The sequence below is a fragment of the Crocodylus siamensis genome, chromosome 1, assembly GCF_052110815.1.
Source record: "Crocodylus siamensis isolate JL-2025a chromosome 1, ASM5211081v1, whole genome shotgun sequence".
NCBI classification, from domain to species: domain Eukaryota; kingdom Metazoa; phylum Chordata; order Crocodylia; family Crocodylidae; genus Crocodylus; species Crocodylus siamensis.
Genome location: NC_143395.1, coordinates 299,219,781 through 299,233,857, shown reverse-complemented (window position 1 = coordinate 299,233,857; position 14,077 = coordinate 299,219,781). Strand labels below are relative to the sequence as shown.

At 43.8% G+C, this 14,077-nt stretch overlaps 1 protein-coding gene across 1 annotated transcript in view; it reads right to left on the bottom strand.

Annotated features, from left to right (window-relative positions):
- IL33R (interleukin 33 receptor) overlaps positions 1–14,077 on the bottom strand; it is a 118,796-nt gene that overhangs the window by 48,872 nt on the left and 55,847 nt on the right. The window contains exon 2 of the mRNA XM_090020726.1: positions 1,328–1,401. Coding sequence (XP_089876852.1) covers positions 1,328–1,401 — 74 coding nt within the window. The remainder of the gene's footprint in view (positions 1–1,327; positions 1,402–14,077) is intronic.

Genomic DNA, 14,077 nt, shown 5'->3' with positions numbered 1-14,077 from the left:
TGAAGCTTATTTCTCCAAAGTTTATTGCTCCCAAGCACGCCATTTGAAAATGCACCTGGGACCTCAGCATGTTGAGCCAGGTTGGAGCAGCCCCAGCTGGCAGGGGCCCTGAGGGTCAGCCTGCCAGCTCAGAGCTGCTCCCCCAGCTCAGTGTGCTGTGCAAGGGCTGGCTGGGCCATGAGGGTGCTCAGGGCAGGGAAAGCCAGCAGGTAGCCCCCATACTGAAGCATCCTTGTGCACCAGCCAGCTGGGGCAGGATTTACATGTGCGCTGGTGTGGAGTAAAAATTCCACAGCAGAATAGGGTTTGTATTTAAATATGTAAATACAAGTACTGTCCTGCTGTGGAGTTGATTAATTTACTCCAGCCTAATAGATGCACATTTACTGGAGAGCTAATTAGTCAACTTTTCAGTAAATATCTTGTGTAGATGCATACACAAAACACCCGAAACAAATCCCCAAAAGAGAGGAAAGTCTCTTTGAGGTTCTTGAGAAGAAAGAAAATAAGTAAGCCAGAAGGGTAGGAGAGGTGAAAAAAACAAACTGGTCAATAAATCAAGGAAGGCAAACAGAAGAGAAATTAAGAGGGGGGCATTCTGGGTAGTTAAGGAAAACAAACAGAAAAATGAAACCTGAGAGAGGAAAATTGAGAGAGGGTAAAAACCCCAGTGTATCAGGTTTTTGAATGTTCAGTTCCACATGTTGATGATGAAGTTGTCACAGAAATGGAAACTGGATTATCAGATGTCTGGGTGCCTCACTGACATCCTGCCACACTTTTAGCTTCTCTCATTCTTTGGAGTCTCAGACCAGCAGAGACTCCCTATGCCTGAAGAAGGGTGACTGCACCCAAAAGCTTGCTAATATCTTTTATTAGACCAACTGAGTAGTTGGAAAAAAGTTATCACATCTACTCAAAAAATTAATCAAAATCTAAAACAAAAAATTAATCAAAAATCAAAAAGGGTGGGGGGTGAAATAGAAGAAGAAGAAGAAGAAGAAGAAGAGTTAGCCAGATGAAAACAAGGAGTTACAAAGAAAAGCCCTCTCTGATGGTGGTTTCTGTTAGATTAGCAGTGCTCCTTCCCCACCAACAATTTTAAGTTGGAGGAGCAGCAACAGGGGTATTAGGAAGTGTGGGAATTGTCTGGCCTAAGGCGGAAATCATTGAAAAATGGAAAGTTTGCTAAACAAACAGAGGAGGATGAAGAATGTTATGAACAAGACAAAGGGCTAGATGAACATGAAAAAAGCATTATTGTTTCAAATATTCAAGACAGTTTTGCAGAGCAGACTTAATTACATACCACCAAAATGTGACTTACATGGTTCTGATGTGATGGAAACAAAGAGGAAGAAAATAGATAGCAAGATCAAGCATGAAATCCGCATCATATTTCTAAACAAGAAAGAATGTCTTCTTAAAATACATTTTGACTACATCAGTAATATAACCCTATCACTACTGCAAAGATAACAGTATATAACTTTTAACAGATAACAGTGATAAGCTGAGTCACATGTGCTGCTCTTTGGATAGAAGGGTATTTTTGACTTTAGGACTTGCTGTCTTAGCAATGTACCATTTTTATTCAAATATAAGACAAGGTCCCGTCCCCACCATCAATATGGGGTAAATAGTCTCTCGTCTTACATTTGCATACAAGGAAACCTCACTAAATATATTTCTATCATTAAACTGCTGCCCAAAGCAGCATGTGCTCAGTAATGGAAACCAACTATAAAGTTAGCCAACACTGAACATAACTAACACATGGCCCATATGGGACAAACATACTAATGGGAACGTGTGTGTGTGTGTGTGTGTGTGTGTGTGTGTGTGTGTGTGCGCGCGCGCGTGCAGGTGCATGCGTGTGTGGCCTTTAAAAAAAAAAACAGGGAGTTGTTCCCCAAGGAAGGAATAAGCATTGGGCCTGGAGGTACTATGATACAAGACTTGCACCAGAAAGGCCAGATACCCTCCCCTTTGCGCCAAAAATGCTACTTTCGATCTTAGCTAAAAAGGTCAAGGGGCTGATGGCAGCCACAAGGATTGAGCAGACTATCTGAATTCAATACATGGTAGTACCCATTGCACTCAGTATCCCTCAGCATGACTCTTTTTCAAGTCATGGTGAGCCACTGCATAGAATAGATTTTGGTTTTTCTTTTTCAAGTCATTGCATAGGCATAGGCTGCATAGGCTTCCTCTTTACTCCCAAAGCCAAGCTGCACCTTTCTCTCCCGTTTCCAATAAGTCTTGTTTTTTAACCTGCCTTAAGTGTCTGGCAAACATCACCGAAGGGGGCCCCAAACAGTTTTCCCAGAATCTCTCTGTTGCTCTTAGTCTCCTGCATATGATTAGTGTGGCCTCCATGAAATGGAGCCATACCAGGTTGCCCTGCACCTCAGCTGCATAGGATCCCAGGACTCATAACAAGAACACTTGTGGGGTTCTGCAGGGCTCGGTCCTCAGGCCAGCACTGTTCAACATCTTCATCAGCGACTTAGACGAGAGGGTAAAAAGCACCCTGTTCAAATTCGCAGATGACACTAAGATGTGGGGAGACGTGGGCATGCTAGAAGGGAGGAATAGGCTGCAATCAGACCTGGACAGGTTACAGGGGTGGGTGGATGAGAATAGGATGGGTTTCAACACTGACAAGTGCAGGGTACTGCACCAGGGAAGGAAGAACCAGCAGCATACCTATAGGCTGGGGAACTCACTTTTCATCAGGGCAGAGGCAGAAAAGGATCTTGGAGTCATTACTGACACCAAAATGAACATGGGCTGACAGTTCGGGAATGTGGTCAGGAAGGCCAACCGTACCTTGTCATGCATCCACAGATGCATCTTAGGCAGGTCCAAGGAGGTGATCCTCCCCCTCTATGTGACACCGGTCAGGCCGCAGCTGGAGGACTACGTCCAGTTCTGGGTGCCACACTTCAGGAGGGATGTGGACAACATGGAGAGGGTACAGAGGAGGGCTGCTCACATGATCAAGGGACAGCAGGGTAGGCCCTTTGAGGAGAAGCTATGGGACCTGAACCTGTTCAGCCTCCACAAGACAAGGCTGAGGGGGGGATCTAGTGGCTGCTTACAAACTAGTCAGAGGGGACCAGCAGGCATTGGGGGAGTCCCTGTTCCCCTGAGCACTACCAGGAGTGGCAAGAAATAACAGTCATAAGCTGGCAGAGGGTAGATTCAGGCTAGAGGCACTACTTTACTGTCAGAGTGGCTAGGATCTGGAACCAGCTTCCAAGAGAAGTGGTGCTGGCTCCTACCCTGGGGGTCTTTAAAAGGAGGCTGGATGAACACCTTGTCTGGGTCATCTGACCCCAGTACTCTTTCCTGCCATGGCAGGAGGTCAGACTTGATGATCTGCCCTTCTGACCCTACCAACTATGAAACACCTGGTTCCAGTCACAAGTGGGGGCTAATTAGCATGTGGATCCTTTGTGACAGGCATCTGGAATACACACATATACTGGGTATAGCTACATGTGCTATTAATACAGAGCAATAAATTTTGGCACATATTGCGCTGGTATTTATTGCTCCTGGACACTGTGGTAGAGGGTCCAGAGGGGTCAGCCAGCCAGCCCAAGGCTGTTCCGACTCAGCTTAACATGCTGCAGAGGGGCTGAATGGGGCACAAGGGTGCTTGGGGCACAAGAATGCTCCAGTGAGGGGCTAGTCAGGAGGCATCCCCTGCACTGAAGCACCCTCATGCCCCAGCCAGTTGCATCAGTGTCTACACGTGCACTGATGCAGAGTAAAAAACTCCACAGCAGGTACCCAAGTACTACCATGCTGCAGAGTTAATTTGTTTCCTGCAGCCTAATAAAACCACACATGTAGTTATGAGATGTTTACTACAGAGCTAATTAGTCTACTCGACAGTAAACATCTCAGGTAGATGCACCCATGGAGCAGTGCTGAACTGTGGGGTCATCATGGCTTAAAATGCTGTCTCTGCTGGGGCCCAGTCCAACTAACTATATGGTAAATCATGAGTCTTTTTGCTTTGGATTAATGTCATGCATGGTTTGTACAAGATACAAGTAGATGCAGAAGTGCTGCTTAAAAGTGTGTTAAGCTAAAACTTGCAGCAGTTTCTAAAAAGATAAAATGCATCACTTCTGAATAAGTGGGAGATGGCCCAGTGAGTTTCTGCCCATATGGTGATGGGGACAGGAAGCAAGGATCATGCTCCTCACACAGGAGTGGTTGGGCTGAAGGAGCTTGAGCTGTTCATGAAGTGGGGATCTGGGCAGCCCACACAGCATGCAGCCCAAGGCCTATGACCACTGCAGTATGCAGCCCCAGGCTGACTTGAAGTTGGACAACACTGATCTGAACCACACCATAAACATCAAGGGTGGAGGTTGGTTTTGGTTTTAGATCTTAGTTTGGTTTAAACCTTGTTTCACCTTGATAATTCAGGAGATTAATAATGGGAGGTAGAGTTTACCACAAGATGAAATGCAGTGCATGACCTGGACACTACTAACACATAATAGGTGAAAGGTAATTTCACTCCACTTTGATAACAGCTGAAACAGTTTGGTGGATTTACACCATTTGTGGATTCTTCTTACATAGAGAAATATGGCTCCATACATTAGTCATTAGTTGCTTATCCTTAAAGGGAGCACAAAGCTGTGGCTTCAACTCACGTAGACAAGCCTGAGCTGGCTTTAAATTAGCAAGCTTGGGTACTGCAGGCAGTGCACCTATTTTAGCCCAAGTTCAGCATGGGCTAATCACCTAAGTGTTTATCTTATTTTTCAGGGTAGATGGGGGATGGATGTAGTTATCATGAGTGCTACGTTACTCAGCAACACTGCCAGGAAAAGTAACTAGAGCTAGCTTGAAACTAGTTCTCACAGGTCACTAGCCGCGGCATAAAGATACTCTTAAGTTCAGTAATTCAGTAATTAGGGTGTTGGGAGATCCTGGCTGACCCAATGCCCAGCCCCTCTACAAGGATGTAAGCACTACAATAAATTAGTTTTTGAAATGGGATGTCACTCAATTCACAGAAGTTAGAGAGTCAACTTGCCTCAAGTCTAATGAAACGTACCTTCAGTTTAAAAAGGTTGAGAACAACTAGTGCACATCAATAAAGAACACCTCTCATCTAGGCTACTAAGCACATTTGTGTTAAAAATACCTGATATCATTGGTTTTGTGAAATTATTGCTTCTAATTCCACAATGTATTGATCCCAATGCATGTGTGCAAATGATTATACATACACAAATTGTTTCACTGCTTATTCTAGAGCAGTGGTTTTCAACCTTCTTTCATTTGTGGATGCCTAAAAAATTTTAAATAGAGGCACAAACCCCTTTGAATTGTAAGTGTGGGTATTCACATACTTTTGACTGATCACAGTGATCTTTTGCAGATCTCCTTAGACATAGTCTGTGGACACTCAGGGGTCCATGGACCACAGGCTGAAAACCACTGTTCTAGAGATACTTTGTAAGGTTATATCTAACCAAGATGACAAGAAGTAGGAAAAGCAATCAACATTTAAGAACTGCACATGTTGACTGGGTTGTAGTAGACTGAGCACCCTCAACCTCTCTCTCCATTTTTTCCCTTTCATTTCATCCAGCAGCTGCATTTTGCAGCAAGAATTTTCTGTGCAATGTGGTAGCAGCAAGATGGCTAGTACATGTATAACCAATAGGGCTTTCTGTTCTAGAAGACAATTTTTGAAGATTATTGAAAAATCACAAGCCATCATAGCTCTCTCCATGTTCAAGAGTACTATCCATTAACTAAATAATCCAAGCTTTCATTTTTAAAATAGGATGCTTTTGTCCTTTTATAGCCTCAAAATATATTTCTTTATATACCTATGGGTGGTCCAGACAAGCAGGAGCATGCATTTTGGAGCACCTCAAAGACTTTTGAGGCTCCACAAAATGCACATGGCACCTGTCAAAAGGTTCTCTGTGCTGTGTATTTATAGTGCAGAGCCAAAATTAGGTATTGGGAAATCCTGGTATCTAAAAAAAGCCCCTCCAAAAAGCAGGGTGGCACATGGATATAGCATGCATAGCCTAAAACCACAGCCTGGCCAGCCAGAGTCAGGCTCCAGCTGCTGGCCAGACTCTGCATGCCCAGATTGCCACTGCTTGAAGGCCCAGAAGGCCTCTGGGACCCCAGGTAAGGCTGCAGTGGCCAACCCAGGTGCTGGCCCCAGCTTCTCCTACCCTACCCAGGGCAACTTGCCGTGTGCTCAAGTGTGCATGCTGGGGCATTCCTTGGGGACAAGGAACAGTAACACAACTACATGCCACTGCTATTTGTCCCCAGGTAAATCCATGTGCACACTTGTGGGAATGTGTCCGATGAGTTTGCCTTGTAAAAAATATTGCCTCTAGACAGGCAATGTTGTAACAGGAACAGGGTTCACTTCGGCAGCCCTTGGTTACTACACAGGATGAGTTTTACCTCCGAGCCCCCTTCACACCCACATTATTAAAATGAAAAATAACCCAATATAATGTCATCTGGCCAAACTAATCCATGCAAGGACTCATGTGGATGGGTTTACCATTATCTGACTTAATTTATGCATGGGCTACAACTTAGAATTGGCATGCTACCTGCATTAGCGAGTTCTGCATGGCCTCACAAGATCCAGGAGCTATGCCTCTATCTTCCCAGCAAGGCCCTTGTTCCATGAGGGCCTTGCTCTGTGTCTAATATGGACCAGAATGGAAGCAGAATGGGTCACAGATAGCAACATGGCATGTGCAAATTCTCCCCAGAAAAAGCTAGCCATTGCATTCTTTTTTTTCTCCACACTGTACTACCATTTTAAAACTTGCCATATATGCCTTGGCAGCAATTTTCAGTAGAGCATTAATTCATGTACACAGCATGTTGGCTAGAATTACAGAAGAATGCTTTCTGAACATAGTGTTGCTAGAAAAATAATTCTGTTCCTATTATCCATTGAAATCAATGGCAAATCTCCAAATTCGCTCAGCGTAAGATGGGCTAGAAATTAATATTTCTAGCACTCAAAGACAGTATGGGGCTTATGCAACCATTCACATTGTGCGAAGCAAAGACAAACAGGATGCCTTAAGTACTTATTGTTTTTATCTAGTAGTATGTTATACCCATTTGACACAAATGAAAATACATGTACAAGACATGAAATGGTGGCAGTCAATGACAAACTAAGGGAACCGGCAAGTAGCTCCAGCAATTTGACTGGGAGCAGCTGCAGTCTTCTTCTGGCCAGTCAAACATTTGTGAAAACCTCCTAAAACAGAATGACCCTAGGCTCAGTGATTTATGGAAGCACATACATTTATGGAGGAGACAGAGGCTTAACAACCAGGTTCTGTCCCTTGGGCAGCAGTGGTGGCTGGGCTGCCAGCACCTGCAGCCACAGCTTTTCTTGTGCCTCTGCTAATTGGGCACCCAGGGCTGATGTACCAGTTGCCCACCCCTAGTTCTACTACTAGTTGGAAACCCTCTCCCACTACAATGTTTGACAATTTATTTTAAATTTACAGTTTATAAAGCCTGCCTAATGGTAAAACTACCTACAAGTTCCTGGAAAATGCGATTAGGTTTCATAGAATCATAGAAGTAGGGTCGGAAGGGACCTTGTAGATCTTCTAGTCCACCTGGGCGGGAGAAAAACTGGACTCAAATGACTCCAGCCAGGTAGGCATCAATCTTCCTCTTAAAGACCCCCAGGGTAGGAGCCAGCACCACTTCCCTTAGAAGTTGGCTCCAGATCCTAGCCACCCTAACTGTGAAGTAGTTCTTGCGGATGTCTAATCTAAACATACTCTCCAGCAACTTGTGGCCGTTATTCCTTGTTATGCTAGCAGGCGCTAGGGGAAACAAGGTCTCCCCCCTTCTGGTCCCCACTAGTGAGTTTATAGACAGTCACCAGGTCCCCCCTCAGCCTTCTCTTGTGAGGGCTAAACAGGTTCAGGTCCCACAGTCTTTCATTGTAGGGTCTGCCCTGTTGTTCCCAGATCATGCGGGTGGCCCTCCTCTGGACCCTCTCCATGTTGTCCACATCCCTCCTGAAGTGGGGCACACAGAACTGGACACAGTACCCAGCTGTGTCCTGACCAGTGTCATGTAGAGGGGGAGGATCACCTCCTTGGACCTGCTTGAGATGCATCTGTGGATGCATGACAAGGTCCGGTTAGCCCTGCCAACCATGACCTTGCATTGTTGGCCCATGTTCATCTTAGAGTCAATAATGACTCCAAGATCCCTTTCCATCTCTGTGCTCTCAAGAAGGGAGTTTCCCATTCTATAAGTGTGCTGCTGGTTTCTACTGCCTAAGTGCAGCACCCTGCACTTGTTGGTATTGAAACTCATCCTGTTTATGTTAGCCCATCCCTGTAACCTATCCAGGTCTTGCTGCAGTCTTTCCCTCCCTTCTAGCGTGCCCACCTCACCCCAAATTTTGGTATCATCAGCGAATTTAAACAGGTTGCTTTTCACCCCGTCGTCCAAATCGCTGATAAAGAAATTGAACAGCGCAGGCCCAAGGACCAAGCCCTGGGGGACTCCGCTACCCACTTCCACCCAGGTTGAATATGACCCATCCACCATCACCCTCTGAGTATGACCCTTGAGCCAATCTGCAATCTGACTGTGTAGGCATCAATGCCACAGTCACCTAGTTTTTTAATGAGGATGGGGTGGGAGACGGTGTCAAAGGCCTTGCTGAAGTCCAGAAAGACTACATCCACGGCAACACCTGCATCCATTGCCTTTGTGACCTGATCATAAAAGGCAATCGGGTTGGTCTGATGTGACCTGCCCCTAATGAAACCCTGCTGGTTGCCCTCGAGCATCATTCCTGAGGCCGGCCCATCGCAGATGTGCTCCCTGAGGATCTTCTCAAAGAGTTTCCCCAGGATAGAGGTAAGACTGACGGGCCTATAGTTGCCTGGGTCCTCCCTCCTGCCTTTTTTGAAGATGGGGACCACGTTGGCTATCTTCCAGTTATCTGGCACCTGGCCCAAGCACCACAAGCGCTCGTAAAGCTGTGCCAAGGGCCCTGCAATAACTCCAGCTAGCTCCCTCAACACCCTGGGGTGAAGAGCATCTGGACCCACTGACGTGGTTTATTTTCATATTTGGCCAAAAATGAGAATTTTCCACATAAAATATTTTTTCCTGTACTTCTACCATTTGGCCTCATTTTTCCACTGAATGTAGTAATAAGTTCCAGGTCTCAAGAAATAGGTACATCTCTATGGGCTCATTCTTCAAACATGTACCAAGGAACTCGCGTATTCTCAAACATTAGACCTAATATAATATGGCATAGTTTGCTGAATAAATACAATAATGCAAGGTGCTGAGTGGCTGCAAATCACTGATATCAAAAGAAGTAGATGTCAGTCTTTTATATTAAATTGTCTATAGAGGGGGAAATTGCTTACCAAGATTTAGCTATTAACACCATATTTATGGCTTTTTCCAAAAATATAATTTGAATAATTCATATGGATATTTTTTCCTTTTACATTCACATAAAATAAGCGTGACTAAAAACAAACGCATTTCATCATAGCAAAAAACATGAAAATACTATGCTACTTTATGCATTCAAAGTGTTTAAAAAAAATCTAGCGCACAAAATATGATGCCAACAACATGCATAAATCTTAGAAAACTCCACTAGGATATAATGAACCCTGATTCATCTTATGAATGTTATTTTCAAACTTTTTGCAAACCCCAAACTTTCACTAAGACTGAAAATAAGATCACATAATGAAACACTGGGAATAGTACTGGACTTGGTGCTTGAAAAAGCACTCCAGGTTACCAAAACCCTTTACAGTAGACAGAAATCTAACTATATAACTCAGCAAGCTCACCATTAACTCAGAAGAGTTCTAGTATTACTTACATCCTATATAATATTTTTAAAACAAGGAAGTCTATCAATGTACAAAAAAGAACTCCGTAAAACAAGCAGCATGCAAGAAGAATAATTTAAGGTAAGTAATTATATTAAGGAAATAGCAAGAGATATGCAGCTCCCAAAATGTACCTTATAACATGCAACATCATTTTCAGTTCCAGTTACCTGTGTTCCACACAAATGTGCATTCCTTCTACCTCACTCTTTTTACTGAAAAATTAATTAAATCCAAAATAAACATTTACATACCTGAGGTTAAAGGAATAATTGCTTACTCTAAAAGGATCGATCTTGCATCGTTTTGCAGTTTCCTGCATGTTCTTTGGGTTGCTTTTATTTTGAATCTTTGTCAGATATTGAACTCTATTTAAATTCTAATGTAGAAAATCAACCTATCATCTGAAACATTCGAGACAGAAATCAGCTGCATCTGTCTGCCTCAATCCTCTGCAGTGATCTGTTTACTTTGGCACACACTAGAGATCATCAAAAACTTTTTAAATTGGCTTCTGCATTTCACGTCTCCAGAAACAAGATTTACAGCCTCAATTTTAAGACACCGCCCACTAAATAGGGTTTATCAGTTTATAGATAGGCAAAGGATTCTGATAATCAGTACCTATCAGATATGACATCTGCTAACACACACGAAATACGACTCTCACACGGCAACACAAGCTCATTATTTATCATTAACAAGAATACTTAAATACCTTTTTAAAAGCCTTTGGATTATGCTGCAATTAGCCTGCTGGCCAGTTATTGAATGTCCTTCCCCAAAAATGCCTGACAGAAAAAGGACTGGGATGCAGAAAGGACAGAGCAGAACTTAGACTGTAGAGAACATTAGGCAGGGCAGGGTGGCACCTCAAAGACTAAATGCATATGCTTTTGTAGGCACAGGCAAAGGAGTTTTTGGCAGTGTAACATTTACAATGGTGTATACAAGAATGGACAGACAATATCAACCCTTACCACAGCACAATTTACTTAAATCTAGTGTAGAAATGCCCTGGGAAAATCGTGGGTAAAGCTACACTGGTATAGATGACTTCTGTCTGTTTTCATCCCAGAGTAGCTCTATGATCAATGCAACATGGTGCTACTGACCACCTACCACCTAATTGCACTGTGGGCATCTACGCACATGATTGGGAGGTGGTTGCAGGGAAAGAAAAGCCACTCTAATTAAAGAACCCCGAGCATTACATGTATTCAGCATCATTCAATGAGCTTTAGTTAAAGTGCCCGCGCGGCCATTTTGAAATATGGGGACACTGAATATACATAAGGTGGAGGCTGATAGAGCGTGTTAATTAGCATGCCCCGGCTGACTCGCAGCAGACTTGATTAACTGAGTCTTCTCTGATGCATGCTAATTAGCGCACATCAGGGTGGAGGTCCATCACATGTATAGTGCCATGTAATAGCACCCTGCTATAAGAAGCTATACCTGAGTAGTTGGCTTGTATATCCTGGTGTAACAAAACAATGTAAATTAATACCCAAAGTACCAAAACAAGAGCCATACCAGGCCTATTAGACGAAGAACCCAAGAAAATCTTCATTTCAGGGAGAAGTTAACTCAAAGAGGCATTTTGGGGTAGAAGATATGGAAAATGCTAAGGAACAATACATTGTGTGCTTTCTTATTAGACTGCCCTATAAGGTCTTTTTTTTAGGAAAAAAGCTGTACTTCCTTTCTGTAAACAACCAGTACAGTTCTATAGGAGTGTTTGCTTGCTTACTTTTCTGCCATACTTAATCAGAAATCCTTCTCTATCCATAGATGTTTATTTAACAAGGGATGGCCTGAGAACCTGCCAAGGACAAGACCCAGGCTTGGAAAACCTCCAAAGAGTGTCTTCAGACTTACACGTAGAAAAGGTTCTTTTGGTGAATCTGATATCATTTATTAGACAAACTTAAATAGTTGGGGAAAAAACATTTTAGCAAGCTTTTGGGTTTAAAAACCCTTCATCAGGCTGAGGAAACCTCTCCAGCTGGTGTGTGCTCTTCCTGGAATAGACCTACCTGGCAACAACCTACACCCCTTCGGACTCACAGCAGACACATCATGCTACCAAATGCCACGCAGCCTACCTCTGATACTTATGTTTGACATTGCAATCCCTACTGAAAATCCTCAGTAATGTTCCCATTTTTCTCATCAGCTACTGCATTGCACTGCCTCTGAACAAGGCTAAACTCCCTGCTGTCTATCCAATCACTCTGTACTACTGGCACAGACAGCGACAGTTGAGGTAAAAATCTGCACAGGACTAATTAGTCCTTAGAGTACAACCACATAGCCACTCAATGACAGCTTTAGCAGCTCAGACTGTTGCCTCTGCTATTTGTCAAACCCATCTCTGTCTGCATGTAGATCCAGCAGTAGCTAAGACAGCACTCTGCTGGACTCATCTCTGATGAGCTTCCTGAAATGATTCCATCTTGGCCCACACATGCATTTCTAAGATTGTAGTTGGTGGGATATAACTCTCCCCAGCTGTCCCCAAACTAATTCCATATAACCACAAGAGCAGCTTTTGATAGCCTGTAGCTAATTTCTCCACTACATATGGTCCAACTCCATAAGCATCTGTGTAAAATAATTGTTAAAGTAAGCCCCCATCCTCCAGGTGTTTCCAGGGCAAAAAGAAAGATCAGAAAAATCACTGGTCATGCAGGCAAACTTAAAGGAACATTTTTCTTCTGGGTCTTGGTGAATCTGATACCTGTATTCCATAAGGAAGCTACTAGGTCAACAACAAAATAAGGCACAACAGAAAACACAAAACTCAAAGTGATAAGCTACTGGATCTACAGTCATTGTTCTCATCTTTCCAAGCACTACTACTCAAAACAGGATGTTCTTTGTGGTTGAAACAGTGCAATTTTCTTGACTAAGCGGCTAACTGAAAAATAATGGGCAGTTCGAGCACTGATGGGCCTTAGATAACATGTACTGATGTTACAGCAACTGCCAGCAATGGTGTCATTGATTTGATAGCAGCAAGGGAAAGTAGATAGACAGAGCTCGAGAGATTTATTTTTTTTTTTTTACCTCTGCATCATCCAAACCTTCACTGCATCAGTGTTTTTAAACTCTGCTAGCGGTTTGGTTTGGGTTTAGCTTCTACACCATCAGTGACTGTTGCAGTAATCTAGGCACTGATTTACTAATGTAGATATACCCACAGTGATCCCTGTTTCAGGACTGCATTGATTTCAACGGAGCAATTTATTTGGGGAACTTTTGGATCTACCTTCTAAGGCTGATAGAATCATGACGCTTCTAAAATCCAGAGTAAATATATCATTTGTTAGGAGAGGTGGACAAAGGTCAGCGATTCTCAAGTAGATACAGGAAGGTTTGATAGAGCCCTTCTTTCCATAATCTCTTGCTTGCTTGAGGGTGTATAACAGGGAACCTGGGACCCCTGTTACTTTGCGAGAGAGACTGCCGCAGAAAGGGCCCCAGGCAACTGAACAGGGGTTAGCTGCAGGAGTGAAGGTAGCAAGGAAGCAACTGCAGCCTAGATGCAATTGTAATATGAAAGTAATGCTTGTAACAGCAGGAGGAACCAGGGGGCAGTTTGCAGAGCTGTGCTGATAGTTAATTTGGACTGAAACTCCCAGGAACCCCCAGGGACTGAGAGGGCAAGCGAAAAAGGAAGAGAAAGCTTCAGGCTGGAGTAAGGGGAAGTGAGAGCAGTGTGTATGTGGAAACTATTTGGGGGTTTGTTTGTTTTTTAAGGAACTATTTCGTGTTCCAGGCCAAATCAAGTCCAAATCCATGAGTCAGTCCAGAACCACAAGAGAAGGCTGAGGGGGGAATCTAGTGGCCTGTTACAAACTCATCAGAGGGAACCAGCAGGCGCTGGGGGAGTCCCTGTTCCCCCGAGCACTCCCAGGAGTGACTAGAAATAACGTTCACAAACGGTCACAAGCTGGCAGAGGGTAGATTTAGACTAGATATCGGGAGGCACTATTTCATGGTCAGGGTGGCTAGGATCCGGAACCAACTTCCAAGAGAAGTGGTGCAGGCTCCTACCCTGGGGGTCTTTAAAGGGAGGCTGGATGAACACCTTGCCGGGGTCATTTGACTCCAGTACTCTTTCCTGCCAT